The sequence below is a fragment of the Protomyctophum parallelum genome (assembly GCF_964188405.1).
Source record: "Protomyctophum parallelum genome assembly, chromosome: 11".
In the NCBI taxonomy this organism is placed as follows: domain Eukaryota; kingdom Metazoa; phylum Chordata; class Actinopteri; order Myctophiformes; family Myctophidae; genus Protomyctophum; species Protomyctophum parallelum.
This window is the reverse complement of record NC_139707.1, coordinates 27238615-27258312: the sequence shown is the minus strand read 5'-3', so window position 1 is coordinate 27258312 and position 19698 is coordinate 27238615. Positions and strand designations below refer to the sequence as shown.

The 19698-nt window shown below is 39.6% G+C and overlaps 1 protein-coding gene across 1 annotated transcript; it reads left to right on the top strand.

Annotated features, from left to right (window-relative positions):
• Positions 1-7418: 7418 nt before the first annotated feature.
• sctr (secretin receptor) lies at positions 7419-18682 on the top strand (the record flags this gene model as incomplete). The annotated part of the gene is made up of 11 exons (XM_083776754.1): positions 7419-7503; positions 12731-12840; positions 13223-13376; positions 14805-14897; positions 15739-15754; positions 15914-15974; positions 16354-16423; positions 16892-16983; positions 17422-17560; positions 18388-18429; positions 18518-18682. The coding sequence occupies exons 2-11, from the start codon at positions 12770-12772 to the stop codon at positions 18680-18682; spliced, it is 903 nt and encodes a 300-aa protein (XP_083632880.1). The 5' UTR covers positions 7419-7503; positions 12731-12769.
• Between the last annotated feature and the right edge of the window lie 1016 nt (positions 18683-19698).

Here is a 19698-nt window from a genome sequence, read left to right as displayed (position 1 = left end):
ATCAAATACGTCATCAACAGTGGTGGAAAAAGTACTCAAATGTTTTACTTAAGTAAAAGTATCATTACTTCAATGTAGAAATAGGCCTAATCCATTTAAAAGTAAAAAGTCTAGAATTCAAAATGTACAATGATGTAAAAGTACTGACATCAAAATCTACTTAAAGTAGGCTACCCAATCCTGTGGTTCCCAACCTGTTCTGGACCAAGGCACTTGAAAATCTTGTTCACAGGCTCACGGCCTACCCATCTGACCACTTAACAGGGCAGGTCAGCTGCCGACCTGCTGTGACGTGGGTGGGCTGCGTGCACTTGTATGAGCTTGTTTATTTTATTGACCAATCAATTGACTGTGTGTTCAAGCTTGGATCATTGGAACTATATATTGTAGTGTACTTTAAGTTACAATTAAAACTAATGTTTCAAGGTTTTAAAGACAAAATACTTTTTTGTTTTTTGTATTTTTTACAATATATTTTTTTCATTAAAATGTTAGTGTTTTGGCACTTTATTTGGGGGTCCACTTGCAATATCCTTATGGCCCAGGCCCACCCAGTCGACACCGGCCCACAGCTTGGGAATCGCTGTCCTAACCGCACTTAAGCCATTTATGACAAATAGCTAAAATCAAACTCACAATCATGAGCCGAAAATAGTGATGTCAGGAACGGATTAATGTGGTTAAATTAAGCTGGACATATAAAATGCAACATTTTTAGGCTACACGTGTGAGGTCCCAACCAGGCTCCTTCCTCATTCTTTTATACAGCTTCCCTCTGCAGATGCTATTTTAGACTGTTGATTAGCAGACATATAAATCATCCACCTATTGACAATGAGAACGTCAACAGGCTTATCGTAAAAGGGAAACCGGAGATAAACATGTGAGAGCGTGTAGCCTAATGGGTGTGCTCTATGAAATGGTGTGCATCAGTCATAGTTCTGGGCTGGTGGCATCCCTCTTCATCCAGATTCATCAATGTGTCAAGTGCTAGGCCTACACGCAGCATTGGTTCAAGAATATAGTCCATATAGTCCATATACTTCTCCTTGGCCTTAAAGGGACATTTCACCGCTGGAAGAAACTGCAGTCACTCAATGTTAATTTGCGACCACCATAGTAGGTCCAATTTTCTATGAAGACCTGCATCTCCCTTACACCTCATGACATCACCGTGACTGGCGTGACACGTCACGCCACCATATATGGCCATCTCCATATATGAAGATCATGACACTGACATCTAACCCTGGATAACCATACATGGAGAAGACTGGATCATATCACCTAGATCTGCATATAGCCGGCCAGCAACTATTATGTGACCTGTTCTGACATTCCTCGCCCTTTAGGGTGAGGTCGCTTCTCAGGGCGTCTTACTGGTAGTATTTGTAGTAACAGTAGCACCATTTGAAATTTGCACCATATGGCCAGAAAAATAATGGTCTATGTCTATGTGTTTGACTGGATTGCTGAATTCCTACAATGCCCATAATGCGTTAGTGCACTTCACCTCCTTGTGGAGAGGGTGGAGGCTGCATGGAGGTAGCCTGGTTAATAAACCAATGCTGATTGGTCTGGTTTATTAACCAGGCTAGCATGGAGGTGTGTCTTTGTAGTCCAGGAAGGAAGTGAGACCCCATTTTCTTGACAGGATTTTGGTCATGAGCAAAACATATTACACACATAAAAACAGCCCAGGAAAGTGTTTCTTGTGTCCTATACATCATTAAAATAAGCTCTGGTTGCAAAAGGGGTGAAGTGTCCCTTTAAGGACCAGAGCTAGGCCTACTTGTATACTTACTCATTTAAAGTGATTAAATAGAGATTGTCATGCTATTTTAACAAACTTTGCTGCAGGGACCCACTCAAGGACCCCCAGGGGGTCCCCACAAAGACGTAATCCACGGAAGAATATTATCACTAATAAAATGTATTTATACAATTTCAAACTAGCCCCATATGTTCCCTCTCGCTCATTCTGGAGCTACATAATGAGCGTAGGGAGAGGGAACATATGGGGCTAATTTGAAACTAGAATTTAAACAACATGGAACTGCAGGAATAAAGAGGATAAACCCAGAAAAAGCACTAAGACAGTAAGACTTAATTGTAATAAAGAGGATAAACCCAGAAAAAGCACTAAGACTTAATTGTTTACATAAGGGTCCTCCATTTTCAATTCATCAAACAATTAATGATGCATGTGTATTGTGTGTTGACTTGAGTCGAGTGATATGATTAATAAGAGAGTGCAGGTCAACAAGCAATTAACGCAGAAGGAAGGAGGGATATGTCATGATGTGTGCGCCACACACGCGCACAGACTCACTGTCTGTCTGCCACCTGTAGGCTATGATTCAACTCTACCACAGCTGCATTGTGCACGACAACAGCGATATTATTTATTAATGCTGTTACTGCCGTTTTGTAATAATAACCTATAGCCTACCAAAGAAGGTCCGCGATTAGCCTAACGGTGAAGCAACAGCGCGCGTGCTGCTGAAATTGGAGAACTGCTCAGTCTGCTCAGTTTGAGGTGAGAGACTCAACTGAACTTTACGAACCTGCAGCTAAATCTGACTTTCATGAATATAAACTCTCTTAAAAAAGAGAGAATCTTTATCCGTTTTCTGATATTAGGCTATTAGGCATGGGTGAATTATCAATGACGAGATCTCCATGTGGATTCTCCGTGTGGATTCCCGGCGAATTAGTGCATATAGTTTTTCTTCTGGAGTTGGTGTATTCCCAGGTGAGTTACTGTTTGATGCCTTTTATAGCCTACAACAGAAACTTTGCACCCTTTGTCTTATGAAAAATATGATACCATTTAGAAAGCCCACCAGTATATAGGCTACCAGTGAAGTGACATGATCGGAAAATCTAAATGTAGGCTATAGCTGCATGTTTTGCATCATCAGAATGTGCCATTTCACACTTTCACGTTTCGACCTTTCTTTCTCCACATTTCTTTAATTCAGTGTTTGCTGGTGAAAGCTGTTCCTCCTGAATGTGATCCCTACTATATCTTCCTCCAAGATGAAGCAGACTGTATAGAACTACTGAAACTCAACAGAAGCACGACAAGCTCGGGGAAAGGCAAGCAAGTTATATGAAACCAATATGCCTCAGCTTTATGATAAAAGTGAATAAATGAGGAATAAAGTATCTTATGATATGGGGCTATCATATAGTTTATATGGGGGGCAAAAAACGTGGGTGTGAATTATTTTAAACATAGGCTATTCCTAAAAAAAATTATAATGGAGCTGGGAACTTCTCCTTTAGTACACACATTCATGGGAATGGTCCAGTAAAAAAAGAAGAAAAAAAGGGCCCATTGTGGGTGTATAGTATTTTTCTCTATAATCACAGGTGAAATATTCACTCGAACACTTGCCTATAAAAACCTGGGATGTGGGCAGGTAAACAAACCTACCTTCTATGATGTCACTGAGCATCATGAAGGTACTGAAAAACCCACCCACCTCAGACATCAGCAACATTATTGTCCGGGGATAGGCTATAAGATAAGGGGATATAAAAACATCTAGTTTTAGTCCTATTTTAGTCATCTGAAATTGTTTATTTAATTGTTTTAATTGTTTAATTCTGATTTATTATTAGTAATACCATATTGGCCTGAATATAAGACGTTTTTTTCCAATGGAAATATCCTGAAAAAAGGGGCCGTATTATAATCAGGGACTAGACTATTTGACATTCAATATGTTCTTTTTCCACAAATTAGTCTTGAAAAATGGGGGTCGTTTTATAATCAGAGATTCAGAGCCGTCTTATATTCGGGACAATATGGTAGTTTAGTCTTAATCTGGTTTTAGTCATAAAATTAACACTGCTTGGATCAAGACTGCCATAGATTTATTTTATTGATTCTGTGAGAATCGATAAATCTAAGTCTTGATCCAAGGCAAGTATCAATAATAGCCTACTGCATTGTAGAAATACTTTAAGTAAGTAAAGGTCCGGAATTCAAAGATTACTTACAGTACAAAAGTATTGGCATCAAAATGTACTTTACGAAGGTCCAAAAGTAAAAGTATTCATTATGCAGAATGTCCCATTTCAAGTTTTCAAAAGTAGGCCTATAAAAAACATCTTTTGAAAATAGCAGATCTACAAGCTCGCAACGCATTGTGAGCTTGTAGATCGGCTATTGTCAAATGGCCAAAATGTATATAGGGCTGAAGTGGTTAATGTATGTTTTGTAATAATAACCAAAAGTAACTAAGTAAGTATAGTTTTCAAACAATTGTTGCAAAGTAAAAGTACAATATTTGCCTCTGAGATGTAGTGGAGTAGAAGTAAAAGTATTGGAAATTTGATCCAGTAATGTACAAATTGTAAAAAAAAAAGTTAAAAGTAAAAATTGTACTTAAGTACAGTACTTATCGTTACTTTCCACCACTGCTCTTTAGAAGCCTGGAGAGACGGAGAAGAACTGTGATTAATATAACGCACCATAACCGTTCTGCTCCTGGCGGGCTATGGTCATTTTCGCCTAACGTGATCAGAGAGAAAGCAATGTACCATCTCCGATTACAGCAGGAGGTAATAGCATAAACTGTCAACTAATTTGATTTGCAACACAGAAAACTTATGTTGCTATGGTTTTCCCTCCTGGGTTGGTAGAAAATATGAGAGAATTTGGTGGTGAGAATTGCATTTGAATTGGTTGAATCAGTGAAAGTATTATTGGTTTGTTGTCTTATTAAGCGTTTGATATTTCATTTTGCTCATGAGGCTGGGGATCTATAATAATACCATGTGTTGAGTGTGTATGGTTTAATTATTAGCTAAGGCTGTACAAGAAAGCATGACATGTTTGTGTAAAATTTCAGTTTAATAGGCTGATCCATTTGCTCAACAATACCCTAATTTTCATACCCATCTAGTAACAGAATTTTGACAAGATTCTGATATTGTGGGATTTTGTGTATGACCTACAGTCCTACACTGCAGGAAGATGAGCAAAGGCTCTTTGGAAAGAGTAAAAATCAGAGAGACAGGCAATTTGCCTGACGCCAGAGCTGTCAGGATGCACAGCTCTGTAATTCATCCATGTGTGGTATACTGTTAAATAAAACCTTTTGAAGGTGACTGAGAAGGGAACTATCTTTAGAGGCAAACACATCGGACAGAGGAATTTGCATTTGTCTCTTTAGTTTGGTTAACGTGTGTTTGGGGCCAGCTGGCACCAGCCACCTTCAGTTGGGCCTATAAGTCATGCACTTGCTGTCTTATTTTAGTATAATGATTGATGTTGGAACAAAAGAGACATAGCACAAAGTGATGTGTAAACTAAGTATCAATACATTTGTTTTTCAAAAGAAATATGTTTAGGGGAAGAATAAGGCCATTAAGTGGTGTTATAGCATGCATACTTTATTTCCCAAAACACGGCATATCCATTTTGAAAGACAAAAAGAAAGGTTAATGTCTATTATAATTATGTTGCTTATCTCAGAGTGTGGAGGTCTTTGGGACCACTTGAACTGCTGGCCCCATGCTGTTGAAGGAGAGGTGGTGTCTCAACCCTGCCCCAAGTTCCTACACACTACAGGTTAGTGGTGACTGGATATACTTCCTACTGTAGTGTATGAGTGTCCTGTCGGTGACCTTACACACTAAACTGCACTAAACTGAGCCGATTCTACAAATGCCTTCTAAACCAGTAGTTTTCTAGTCCCTCGAGACAGACTGTTGCCGCTGTTTTTCCTTTGTTTTGCCAACAAATCTGGGTTCCCAGATTGGTAGTCTCAAACCTTTTTGTGCCAAGGACCACCAAATAGGTATTTATGGCCGCTGACCCCGATCTGAAAATGTCAAGTGCCAGGGACCCCCAGAAGAGAAGATTTGTGTTAAAAAATTGTTCAAACATTTTCAAACAATAACAGTAGATGTAGTGTACAAATTTGTACACTTTTGGAGTTGGATGTTGGATTAACACTTAGGATGTATTGTATACTGTAAAAAAAAAAGCAGACCAAAAAGCAGCATCTACGTAAGCATTGTTGAGAAAAATGAGTTCATCTCTGCTTAAAGTATTTTGTTTGTGCAGAAGAGGACAGTACATTATAAGCAGCCTTAAAGCGAAGTAAATATGTTGAAATGGATTCTAAACACTACACATAACACTTGACATTTAAAATTGAAAAGTAAAAAATCACACCCGTGTGAAGTGAGGGGCGCTAATGTATTAAAGTCTAACTCATGTTGATTAGGTGATGCAATGGTGATATAAAACAAACGGTGACAAAACAAACATTAAATTATCTTTATTGTTAATGGCATTTAATGTTTGTGTTAGGGACAAGATTACGTAAATTCATTGTCAATGTCGTTTTTAAAACAAACATTGAACTAAAGACAAACATTAAAAATCACACGTGTGGTGGCGCTCTTATCGTATCATGATGTAACATCAAATTTTCTCGTCCACAATCCACATATGATGTACATTATCCATTCATTGTCAATGGGAATTACATCTTTGTGTAGGACGAGGACGACAATAGCCGACTTGCTCGTCCACATATGACGTCACATACATTCTCCATTCATTGTTTGTGTAAGATGAAAATCTACACTAGTAGCTGAATATAGGAGGGGCTAGCACCCCTCAAAAAGCACACCCGTGTGAAGTGAGGGGCGCTCTTTTCTTCATACATCATCATACATCACATTCCGTGCTCAGCCAATCAAATCATCCCAAATGTAATTCCAGCCAATCACAATTTTGCATCCTCACTTTTCCGTCTTCACTTTTCTGCACTCACTTTTAGCCGCAATATGTACTTTGCTCAGCCAATCAAATCATTGAGGGGTGATCAGCCAATCACAAGCCAATGTTTGTGTTCACACAAACCTGGAAAGATGGGCAAAAATCACACTCATGTGAAGTAAGGGGCTTATCATCATGCATCATCATACATTACATTCCGTGCTCAGCCATTCAGCTGAGCAGAGCACATGCCGTACTCATACACTCACAAAGCTGTGCATAGGAGGGGCTACTGACGCCCCTCAAAACAAGACAAAAACACTGAAATCCATTTGAATATCCCTCCATTTTGATGTTCATTTGAATATATTATTTAAGCTATATAGGAAAACCTAAAAGGCATAATGTCAGAGTCCCTCCTTATTTTCTTCTGTCCTCCAACATGTTAGCATATCACATAAAACCATGGGTAATCATTCTCCAAGCATTCCCCGAGGCTCCTCTCACTTCAGAATGTTGTGTTTGCAATTCTTTATGGGATCACATGGGATAGGTCTATTTGTACTATAAGTTTAAGTGTAACAGATATGCCTGTATATTTAAATGAAATATAGCCCAGCCACTGAAGAATATTTCTCCTCATGTCTCGCTCTCCAGGGAGAGTGTTTAAAAATTGCACAGAACATGGCTGGACAGAATCATACCCTCCCCATGAGATAGCCTGCGAGTTTGGCTTCAATGACAGTCTCTCTGAGGTAAGCTACTAAGGTTTCACTGGTACTTAACACTACTTATGACACCTGTGTCCATACTGTCAGAGTATAATGTGTTAATATTTAGCTTTCAGCATAAGCACAGGTTTAAAAAGAAGGTTCCATTAAAAACACTGAATTATTCTGCTGATTACAGCATAGAACTTCAATCTCCATGAATCGAAAGTTTATAATCTAAAACTTCCAGCCAGAGGTTCCCAACCTGGTCGCGATCCCCAGATTTGTTTGAGCCAAATCTGGGTTGAACGAACGGGTGAAGAGTCTTGTTCAGGAGGAGCACACATGGGAAGTCCTGCCCGCCATACACTAATTCAATCCTAGAATTGGTTGTATAATGTATATCAATAGAGAATAATGGATTTACCAGCTCATAACGTGTCACACTGTGAGCTAACAGCTGTGGGTGTGGCTTCAGTTCAGGTGGATGATGGATCACCACCCATCACCACCCACCAGGCAAATACTTAATGAACTGGTTGGTGACTGTGACCACATAAACACATCATTTTAACACTTTCTGTACACTTTTTTGAAAATAAATCTTTCTCCTAGTATAATCATAGTACCTGATGATCATGTTTTAGGAGTGAAACACGGCACCCCATCTTTAAATTCTTCTAAGCCCAGCCAACAACAACAAAAATGTACATGATTGACAAAGAAATGCATATGCGTGATCTTTGTTTTGTACATGTGAGGTTAACTTGTTGATGTTACGTCTGCTATGGGATAAGTTCACATGTGACTGGCAATCAGAGGGCAGTGTAGCCTCTGCATTCATAAATACCGGTAGCCAAAAAGGCAGACAGTGTAGACTACTTGTCTCTCCAAGTGGTGGCCCTTTGTGCATGCTGTTTTGGAATTTCCTCGCTCCATTTGGAGACTGGCACCTGTAGATAGTTTTCAGGGCTGATGACACACAAGACTCACAGAATGTTAACACAAAGTTTGATGCACCGTTTATTTTGAAGTTCAAATTTAGACAGATCCTTACTAGGGATGTCAACCGATAGTCCGTTAGTATATGAGAAAATGCTTAACAGCTTCCACCATGCACTATTACATACAGATTACTTTGAAAGTTTCATAAACTTTTCCTAAAGCTACATTTATTGTTACTACCACCACTACCACATACTGCTATTGCTTCATCTAAAATTACTACTGTGCTTGTAGAAGTTTCACAAATCATCATCGTAGTAGGTGTAACTGCACAGTTACACCTACTACGATGATGATTTGTGAAACTTCTACAAGTTCCCCTTTTCCTCTTTTTTCCCACATTTATGGTGGTTTATGTATTATGCATATGTCCGTATAACTGCTCAAGAAAGCTTGTTTTAACATCTGTGGTTTAGTCAAGCATCATCCTACTAAGGAGTTTGTTCTTCCTTGGCCCAGCTATGGCAAATGTATCAGCTAAATTGTTTAGGACGCAGACAGTGAGTAATGTGAAGATAAGTGGGCTGAGATCCGAGCACATAAACATGGTGGATTTAGAGTGGTTAATGATTCATTGAAGAGGATGAACAGCGTGACACATCCAGTTAGCAGAGAATCACTCAGTGAATCCCCTCCTCCTCCTCCTCACTGTGTTGCAGCATGCTCATTATCCTTCCACTGCCTCGTGTGTCTCATTACTCCCTTTATCTTACTTTTGTTTCATTTTGCAAAAGGCAATAACTATAAAGCGTCAAAATTGTGTCATAGCCTTCATTATTATTATTTCCATTACTTTTTCCATTTCAAAGAGAGGATTTCAAATACATTGTCTAGATTAGATCACACAATAGAGAGAGACAGTGACCAATTACAAATTGTGACCAATTACAAATTGATATTTTCAAGTTGTGGCTCAGAGGTAAAAAGGCGAAGAAGATAAAAAATGTAAAAAGTAGTTGAAGAGAGAAATGCATCGAATCCATGAGATGATGTAATTGCGAACGTTTCAGTATCCCCATGCTGAAACTCTTCATCGCCCACACTAGATCACCACTCTCAAGCTACAGTGCCGATTAATTAGGGCTGTAATGATATAATAGTTCAGAAATCGAAGTATATCGTATCGATATGTAATCAGCAACACATCGTATCGTTTGTCTTGGTATCGGATCCTATAGTTTTGCAATGGAAATAATCACAATCGAATCATTTTGCAATGCAAATGATCCATTATATCAATAAGTACTTGAGTTTAATTGATTTTCCATTCCATATAGCTACACTTAGTCTATTGATAAATGTGTGTATTCTCTGTGTTCATGTCACGGTGCGGGTTTGTCCATATGTGTTCAAATACAATGTCCATGTATTTGCCATATGATTACTGTTTACTTATTTCCATAATTATAATAAATGTTTCCCTTAAAACGAGCTCAGTGGTCTATAGTGGTTAGAGTGTCTGCCCTGAGACTGGGAGGTCGGTGTTCGATCCCCGGCCGAACCCTAACCCAAAAATGGGACCCAGTGCCTCCCTGCTTGGCACTCAGCATCAAGGGTTGGCTGAGCCATGAGGCCCATAGGGCAGAAGCCTATCTCCTGTTTCTGTAGTGTGAGGTAGCTTTATGTACTAGTACACCCCCTGGACATGATGTAAATCATACCCCCGTAGTGATCTGGTTGTCGTCAGCTTCTCCTCCCAGCCTCTGCTGAGAGCAGTCTTCCTGCAGCGAGGACAGCAGTGCTTAACCGGTGTGATTTAATACATAGACAGTTTATCCATCATCCACATTTTGAGTGGGGCTAGCCACTCCTATGCAGAGCTATGTGTGTACTGTATTTGTATGTGTGTGTACGTACGTGTATGTGTATTGTATACATAGCTGCAACACCTCAAGTGGCCAGCCAGTAGAGCAAACACACACACACACACACACACACACACACACACACACACACACACACACACACACACACACACACACACACACACAGAGGCCAGGGAATACTGTACTGTACTGTACTGTACTGTACTGTACTGTACTGTACTGTACTGTACTGTACTGTACTGTACTGTACTGTACTGTACTGTACTGTAGGCCTACTGTACTGTACAACTCACTTCAAAATACTACTCAAACTAGAGCTAATACTACTCAAACTAGAGCTGGTTGTCTGGGTTAGGACCCGCCACAGTGGTGTCAATGAGAACTTAACCGGGATGCTAAAATCTCTGACACAACGATATATGTGTTGTAAAGCCAGATATCGCAGAGAATATATGGGTTGTAACAATTAAGGCCATATCCTGTCTCTTACAGAAGGGGATGGAGTCTTTTGGGAGGAGCCTAGCAAAATGATACTTGCCTCCTGCCTCAATGGAAATTACCACTCTTTATATATGCTTGTCACGATGACGATGCCAGTCGGATATATCCATATATGGAGTTCTATAATAACCTGATGTCAACACTAGATGTCTCCGTCATCTCCATATATGGAGCTCTAGGTGAAAGCCTTTGTTACAGTGGTGCTTTAACAGGCGAAATCATGTTCTTACCTAATGTATAACTGCACTGATCTGTGTACAACTTTGTAATTGTATATGCATACTCCCTAGAGGCCAAGGAAAACCCTTTGCCCTGGATTTCCCCACATTCTGCCAGTTATGAGGCGCCACCATGAGGCCCATTTTGGCAAAACACATTTCTGTAGATTACTCGTACACATTGTATCCATACATCACGCAAATCGTTATACACTATCTCCACAGTCATGTGATCAACACGGATCTGTGCGATTTCCCATATTCCATCCTGATTGGCTAAGATTGCCTTCCAAAGTTTGCAGTATTGGTCCATTTTGAACAAAATGCCTCAAGGCCAATTCATGTTTTCACCTATACCTGCACCCATCTGTGTACAAGTGTGTACACGCACTAGAGGCCAAGGAAAAACTGGGGAAAAAAGCTGCCTGTTATAGTGCCATCATGAGGCCAATTCTTGCTAAACTCATTTAAACGCTATTATCCAGGTGGAGACCTGTGCCCCAAGGAGCACTTTTTCTAGTTTTCTGCCTGCCTGCCTGCCTGCCTGCCTGCCTGCCTGCCTGCCTGCCTGCCTGCCTGCCTGCCTGCCTGCCTGCCTGTCTGTCTGTCTGTCAGTAGCTAGTAGCTACAGTATATGAATATATAATGTGCATGTCCCCCTGTTTATGTCTCTCACCCTCACACATCTGGACCTATATCCACGCATGCACACACGCACGCAAGCACACACACACACACACACACGCACGCAAGCACACACACACACACACACACACACACACACACACACACACACACACACACACACACACACACACACACACACACACACAGGAATGCATTCTCTCATCAGCCCCTCCTAGTCTTCATACTGTAAATCAAATGTACAGACTCACGTGTATATTCACATGCTTGTGCATATGTACTCGCTATGTTTCTCTCAGAACATACTGTACACAGTATATAGAAATGCATACTTTACTTTACTACATCTGTCTCCCTTTCTGTCACTTTTACTTTCAAAAGTACACATGCACACTTAAACATACATACTCTCTGTCTCTATGTCTAAATATAACATATACAAAATAGGCCCACAAACAGACACTCACGCACACACTCACGCACGCACGCACGCACACACGCACACACACACACACACACACACACACACACACACACACACACACACACACACACACACACACACACACACACACACACACATACACTTGCATAGCCCAGAAGCATAATAAAGGGAGGGACAAGGCTTCAAATTCAAGTGATACCACTTATATACCTTTCTGTGGGTCTCTTTTGTCTCCCTTTCGGTTCGTGTATTCCTCGAAAGTATGTTTTCGGTATACACTGTATCGTCTGTCGGGTGGAAACCTCCTTATGTCCAAAACAATTCAAATAAAAAAATAGCAAAAGTAGATGCAGATCTAAGATCACTTAGTGCTGCGTTTTTAGCTTGCAGATCTGCTACTTTTGATACTTTTGTGTGATGCTAATCTCTCAAGAACAGATTCTGTAAACAGCAGAGGGTGCTGTTTACACCCTGCCGATGGGTTCCCAGATTGGTGTGATACTGACACACTTGAATTCATTCATGAAAAAAACACAAAGTATAATTATGGAGATAAGATGTTCATATCATGCATACTCTTTGCCTCTGTGATCACTCCAGTAATGCTGACCTTGCTGTGTCCGTGTCCACAGGCCCCCAGATCTCGCAAGTACTTCCTGTATGTGCAGATCATGTATTCTGTGGGCTACGCGGCCTCCCTGGCATCCCTCACCATTGCCGTTACAATTCTCTTTTTTTTCAGGTTCGTATTTAAATGCATGTGGCCCATTTACTCAAGTATAACGAGGGCTGTGGAGAATGGATGAGCTGATTGCCTGTTTACTCTCACCTTTCAAATTATGTCGTCGCTGTCTCGCAGAAACAAAAGATCAGTATTTCTGTCCATGACATATGTTCACATATGGATTTATTTGTGTTAAGACAAAAAAGAAATCACTGTGAATTATAATCAATGCCGGCTCTATTAGCTCAATGGTAAAAATGTCAGCAGTTCCGCGGTAAACCGTTAAATCTGGTATAGAAGAAGACGGTTACATAATGCCACTTTAAATAAACACCTTGCCTGTGAATTTACTGTTCAATGAGAAATCCTGACTTGCTATTTTGTGTCGTGGTTTCCTCAGGCGGCTCCACTGCACACGCAACTTTGTCCACATCCAGCTGTTCCTCTCCTTCATCCTCAGAGCAGTGTTCATCTTCATCAGGGACTCTGTCCTCTACTCGTCCGAGGACCACTTTCACTGTGGCGTCTACCCGGTGTCTATACCTCTGCCTCTGGCATCCTGTCCAGACACACACACACACACACACACACACACACACACACACACGCACACGCACACGCACACGCACACACGCACACGCACACGCACACACACGCACTCACACGCGCGCGCACACACGCCAGTGTTGATTTTGACTGCACGTTTAGATTTAGTTAAGTCAAGTTAAGTCTTTTAAATACAATTTAATTTAGTTTGAGTCATATTTCAGTTATCTGAACGTGTTGCAGCGTGACGTATTGTGAGCTTGTAAATCTGCTATTTTCAGAGCACAATACGTAACATAAAATGAATTGTCTTTTAGTTCTACTGGATCTCTTCTCCACTAGTATCTCCCTAACATTTTAGTTGAGTTTATATTAGTTGACGAAATTGTCACTATATTTCGTCTTAATTTTAGTCATCATAGCTTAGTTTTTAATTCTGTTTTCATTTAGTTTTTGTCAGTGAAAAAAAGGTAGTCGACGAACATCTTTCGCCATAGTTTTAGACATCACTATTAGATGATCAACACATTGGGTGACTGCACCATCAGGACATCCCTTGGGCCATGGGCTTTCCCCACGCATTGATTCAAGTGCAACCATTAGAATTGGGATTGAGTTTGGCCACTCTATGCTCCTCTGGTGCAAAAGGTCTCCTCTGGTGCAAAAGGTCTCTTTTAAAGTTTCCTTAATTTGATATTAACAAGGTGATTACTCTCACCTCAGTTATAATTTGGCTTCAAATTTGATAACAGATACCATTGTACCAAGAACAAAGCCTGCACATAAGAGACTCCTTTCATCCATCTTTTGTGGTGGATAAAATTGTATTAAATGAAAGATCCTATGAATGGATTTCTTCTAAATGTTTCTACTGTGACACACAGAGCATGTTTGTTGTAAGTTAATGTTCCGTAAAACCCAGCCCAACATCTTTGTTGTGTAAATAACATGCTGTCAAAACCTGTCTCAGAGCAACTCAAACTGACCTCTGATCTGTTTTAATACGATGCAACTAAAAGTACATCTTCCACCAACAAGGGCTATAGTTCTACTGCAGCCTCTCGTATTAAAAGTATTCATGCACTCTACAGCACTTTTGATTATTATTACCAAACATACATTAACCACTGCAGCGTGCGCGCACACACACACACACACACACACACACACACACACACACACACACACACACATATTGTAAACATTTGAAAACTTGAGATATTCTGCACAATGAGTACTTTCTACTCTGGTACTTTAAGTACATTTTGAAGCCAATACTTTTGTACTTTGACTAAAAATAAATAAAAAATTCCGGACTTTTTACGGTTATGGAGTAGTATTGATATTTGATACTTTTACTTAAGTAACAAATGTGAGTACTTTTTCCACCACAGCTTACGTTGCTTTTCCTGTTTGTCTTCTGCTGTCCCCCTCAGGTGAGCTGTAAGGTTGCAACAACGCTGTGCAATTACAGCATCATGGCCAACTACAGCTGGCTGCTGGCCGAGGGCCACTACCTGTACAGCCTGGTCAGTGTCTCTCTCTTCTCCAGGAGGAGACACTTGTGGTGGTGGTACATCATATTTGGCTGGGGTATGACTGTCTGTCGGACCAGACCTCAGTCTGCTTGTTTTCCATCAAACATTCTCTGGAAGTTGCGACGGAACTGGCTGGTTTTCTATTTTTCTTCCTTGTTATATATATATTTGTCTCCCCATGCTGGCTTTGGCTTTGTCTGTGTTTCTGTCAGTCTCTCTGTCTGTCTCTCCTCATCATGCAGACATGCAACCCTTCGTCTCTTGTCATGTCTTTGGCTAAATATTGCAGACCGGAAATTAACATCTCCAGGCAGTACTAGTGAGCCAAACCCTTATACATACTGTACTGTACACCCCACAGTATCTAATTGTATATTGTATTGTTCATTTTACGGGCATTATTTATATCTCTGCTGTCGGGAAGAAGCCACCTAATTCCAAAATGTTCATTTTTCAGGATTTATATATTTTTTTAATCAGGAAATGAAGAAACAAACAAACAATTTTTAAAACAATGCAATACTGCCTCATCACAGTTGGTATTGTGCCTTTATATATATTGTCAATTACTTGCATGAGAGGTGGAGAGGTGGTGTTTGAGGGTCCAATGGAGTTGAGAGGTTTTTTCCAAAAAAAGAAAAGGCCCTTTCCGAAGCGCTTTTTAATACTTTTCATTGGTTCAATATGTTTTTTAACCAACACACACATAAAGGGTGTTCAATAGCATTAATTAATGGAAAAAGAATAATAATCAAAAACCTCAAAAATTGAGTTAGGTGGTTTCCTCCCAACAGCAACATAGCTAATATGTGTGAAATAACTCTCCCTCTAGTCTAACCAGTATGCTGGTAATCTTACCATTTGTAATACACCTATAAACCTCTGAGTAACATAGTATGGAGAGCAGGGACAGTAAGTTAGTTAAACAATCAACTTCCATTATGCAATTATATTAATTATAATGCCATCAATGATAAAATATCACCATGTGTGTCTCGTCTCCCCAGGGTGTCCAATGGTAATTATAATAGCGTGGACCTGGGCCAGGTACCTTCATGAAGATGAGGGGTAAGAAAGTAACTTTCTTCTTGTACTTTGCTGGAGTATTTCCAATTTCCAGTATTTTTATTATTATAGATTTTTATTATTATTACAAAACATTACCCACTTCAGCTATCTTTACATTCAGGTCATTTGAAAATAGCAGATTTGATATTTTTAAGATTTTAATACATTTTAGACATAATTGTGAAACAGAACATTTTACTTTTGGTACATTTTGAATTCCGGACTTTTACTTGTAAAACCGAAATGTATTTCTACATTACAATATTGATACTTTTCCTTGCGTAAAGAATTTGAGTACTTTTTCCACCACTGAATGTTTTGTAAATTGGTGTCTCCATATGAAGCTATTTGTATTTGTATTTATGTGGATACATTCTAGATGCTGGGAGACAAGCAGTCATGAGTGGATCTGGTGGATTCTGAGAGTTCCTGTGCTGCTCTTCATCATAGTAAGTAGGCTACAACCTTCACTATTTTACAAATATTATTTCTATTAGACATTACTTTGTTTTTATAAAGTAGAAAGGTAAAGTATACACATTCGGAGGATGTGTATATATTAGTCTGTTCACCTTGCAATTACAATAAATACCGGATTGTCCCAATTATAAGACGACTCCCATTTTTCAAGACTAATTTGTGGAAAAAGAACATTGAATGTAAAATAGTCTAGTCCCCGGTTATAATACAACCCCGTTTTTTAGGATATATCCAATTAAAAATATATACTGTATATTCATGCAAATACGGTAGGCCTACATCTTGCTAAAAAAAAGAGATCATTGATCTCAAACGACTTCCTGGTAAAAAATAAATTAAGCTAAAATTACACTAAGACATTACACTAATATGCATGCAGATAATATAATACAGGAAAATCTAAACGCTTAATTCATGTTTTGACTCATGTTTTACAGGTGAACCTTTTGTTCTTCCTCTGCATTATTCGAATACTTCTAGCCAAGTTGAGAACACAAGACATGCCTGGGAATGAGTTCAACCACTACAGGTCAGCGATCGCTGATCGGTCAACCTTTTTTTGGACAAAGAGTGCATGCTGGAGTAAATATGTATAGTCTTTGACAGAACAAGCAGCCTAATGTCTGAGGGGTCGAGGATGACACCCTATTGTGGATTTAAAATGTAACATCTTCTCTGACAAAATTAATATCAATATTATACCAAACCCATTAAAGACAGGACTTTTGGAGTTTTTACCTTTATATCCGGCGTAGTTGTTTCTATGTACAGTATATAGCAACATACTTTTTTTGTCATTTAGTTTTTCATAAAGGTTAGGTCATAATATAGAAGACATTTTTAGAATCAGCCTCAGGTCTTAATGAATTAAAGCACCAATGAAACATGAGCAATGAAACATGTCTGTACAGTGTACACACACACTCTCACAGTAGTATTGTTTCCCCTGTCTGGTCCTCTACAACAGGAAGCTCGCCAAGTCATCGTTCCTCCTGGTAGCACTCTTGGGTTTGCACTATGTCCTCTTTGCCTTCCTGCCCCATAAAGGCAACGACCCATCGTATGAAATATGGAACTTTATTGAGCTGGCTTTTGCCTCAACACAGGTACTGTAAAAATCCACTTTTATAGTTCATTACCATTCTTCTATGGGTGGTTGGATTATATAGTGCGGCACAGCAGCTGTTGCTTGATGTTTAAAGGCACAATGTCGTCACCATGGAAAATACACTGTACCCATCTGCAGGGAAAATGAATGGATACAACTATCACCTCCTTCACAACTACACAGTGTAGATGGATACATTCAACATTTGTCTGTGTAGTCGACTCTACACAGTAAAATGCTTAATGTATCCATTTGTAACTGAGTGTCCGAATGGTGCCAAATGGGCCCTTACAGGTCCATTTGTCTCCATTTGTACACTCAGTGTTCAATTAAAACTGAGAATTGTACAGTGCAGTGGAAGTGCTAAAAACTGTAGTTTGTAATGTATAAGTATGTATGTCATGATGTATGTATTCTGACTGATATGCATGCAAATATTCTCTAACGGGCAACACTGCATAATGTGTTCAGTCAAGTGCAGTGGTGGAAAGTAACTAAGTACATTTACTCAAGTTCTGTACTTAAGTACAATTTTGAGGTATTTGTAGGCCTACTTTACTTGAGTATTTCCAATTTCTAATACTTTTACTTCTACTCCACTACATCTCGGATCCAAATATTGTACTTTTACTACACTACATTTATTTGAAAACTTTAGTTGCTAGTTTCTTTGATTATTATTACAAAACATATTAACCACTTCAGCCCAATATGCATTTCGGCCATTTGAAAAGCTTAAAAAAATTACAAGCTCACAATGTGTTGCGAAGCGACACAAAAGTGAACCGGTTAGGCTGCATAATGATCCTATCTTTTCTATTTCAGGGGTTTGTTGTAGCGTTTTTATACTGCTTTCTAAACGGAGAGGTAAGGTCTTTGCTTGAACCCTCAACCACTGTATTCAGAAGGGTGTGTGAACTGTGGACTCACATATATTAAAATGTCATGGTTGCAGGTGCAGTATGAGATCCAGAGGAGATGGCGGAGGTGGAGGCTGACACACAGACTGCAGTTGGAGCCCGGGAGACAGCGTGGATCCATGAGCCAGAGTGGAGGGCCCCCCTCCAACACCTCTCTGCTCAACAGGAGCTCAACCACGCCCCAATCCAGCGTGGTATAATACAGTGTTTCTCAAACCTTCTCATGTCAAAGACCCCCAAAATGATGCTATTTGACCACTGACCCCCATCTGAAAATGTGTGTGTGTGTGTGTGTGTGTGTGTGTGTGTGTGTGTGTGTGTGTGTGTGTGTGTGTGTGTGTGTGTGTGTGTGTGTGTGTGTGTGTGGTCCTTGCGGGGGTTCCAGGTGGTCCCCAACTAAATGATGCAGAATTGGTAACCAAATGGACCCAACTCTCTCAAGAATTAAATTATTGTTAAACATTTGCATTACTTAATTTAAGTAATAGTTACTGTGTTAAGTCTACACAATTAGAGAATGTAGAAGAATTGTTATTTGTTATCTCTCCTATGGTACCACATCAATACAGCATGGAATTGTGGACAAAATCTTATCCAATGATAACAAAATAGTTACTTTTGGGTCTGAGAGGCTATGAATGTCATCAAAATTTGATGACATTCATATCCTCATAGCCGGACCACCATCCGTGGTTCAAATGCAGAATAAATAATGGGCCTTGACATAAAAAGGGTTGAAAACCATTGTCTTAAAGCAAAATGGCGCTTTGGTATACAGGTTTGGGTTGTGTGTGCCGTTACCTTGCCATGATGTAACTCCAATATTAGTGAGGTATAGGGTACCACCTTCAATAGTTGTTCCGTTCATTAGGAATTGAATTAGGAAGAACATCCGGACTGCAGATCTGGATATTCTGTCAAATCAACAGCAAGTTGAATATACAATTATTTTAGAAATGCCGTGTTTGGTTTTGAAATGTTAGGCTATATTGGCAGAATCTGCTTTGTTTGCATTACTTTATCTTCTAAAATAGTGACTTTGAGAGATGTTTCACCATGCAAAGTAAGTCAATGAGGAGAACATTTTGGAATAGAAATTTCGAATCAATGGAGCAATGACTGAAGATATCTCGGCACTCTATACAATAAAAGGATAAGACAAAAGGGCTTATCGATTAAGTCTATAGCTTCTATGAGCTTGTGGTCTGTCCTGGGC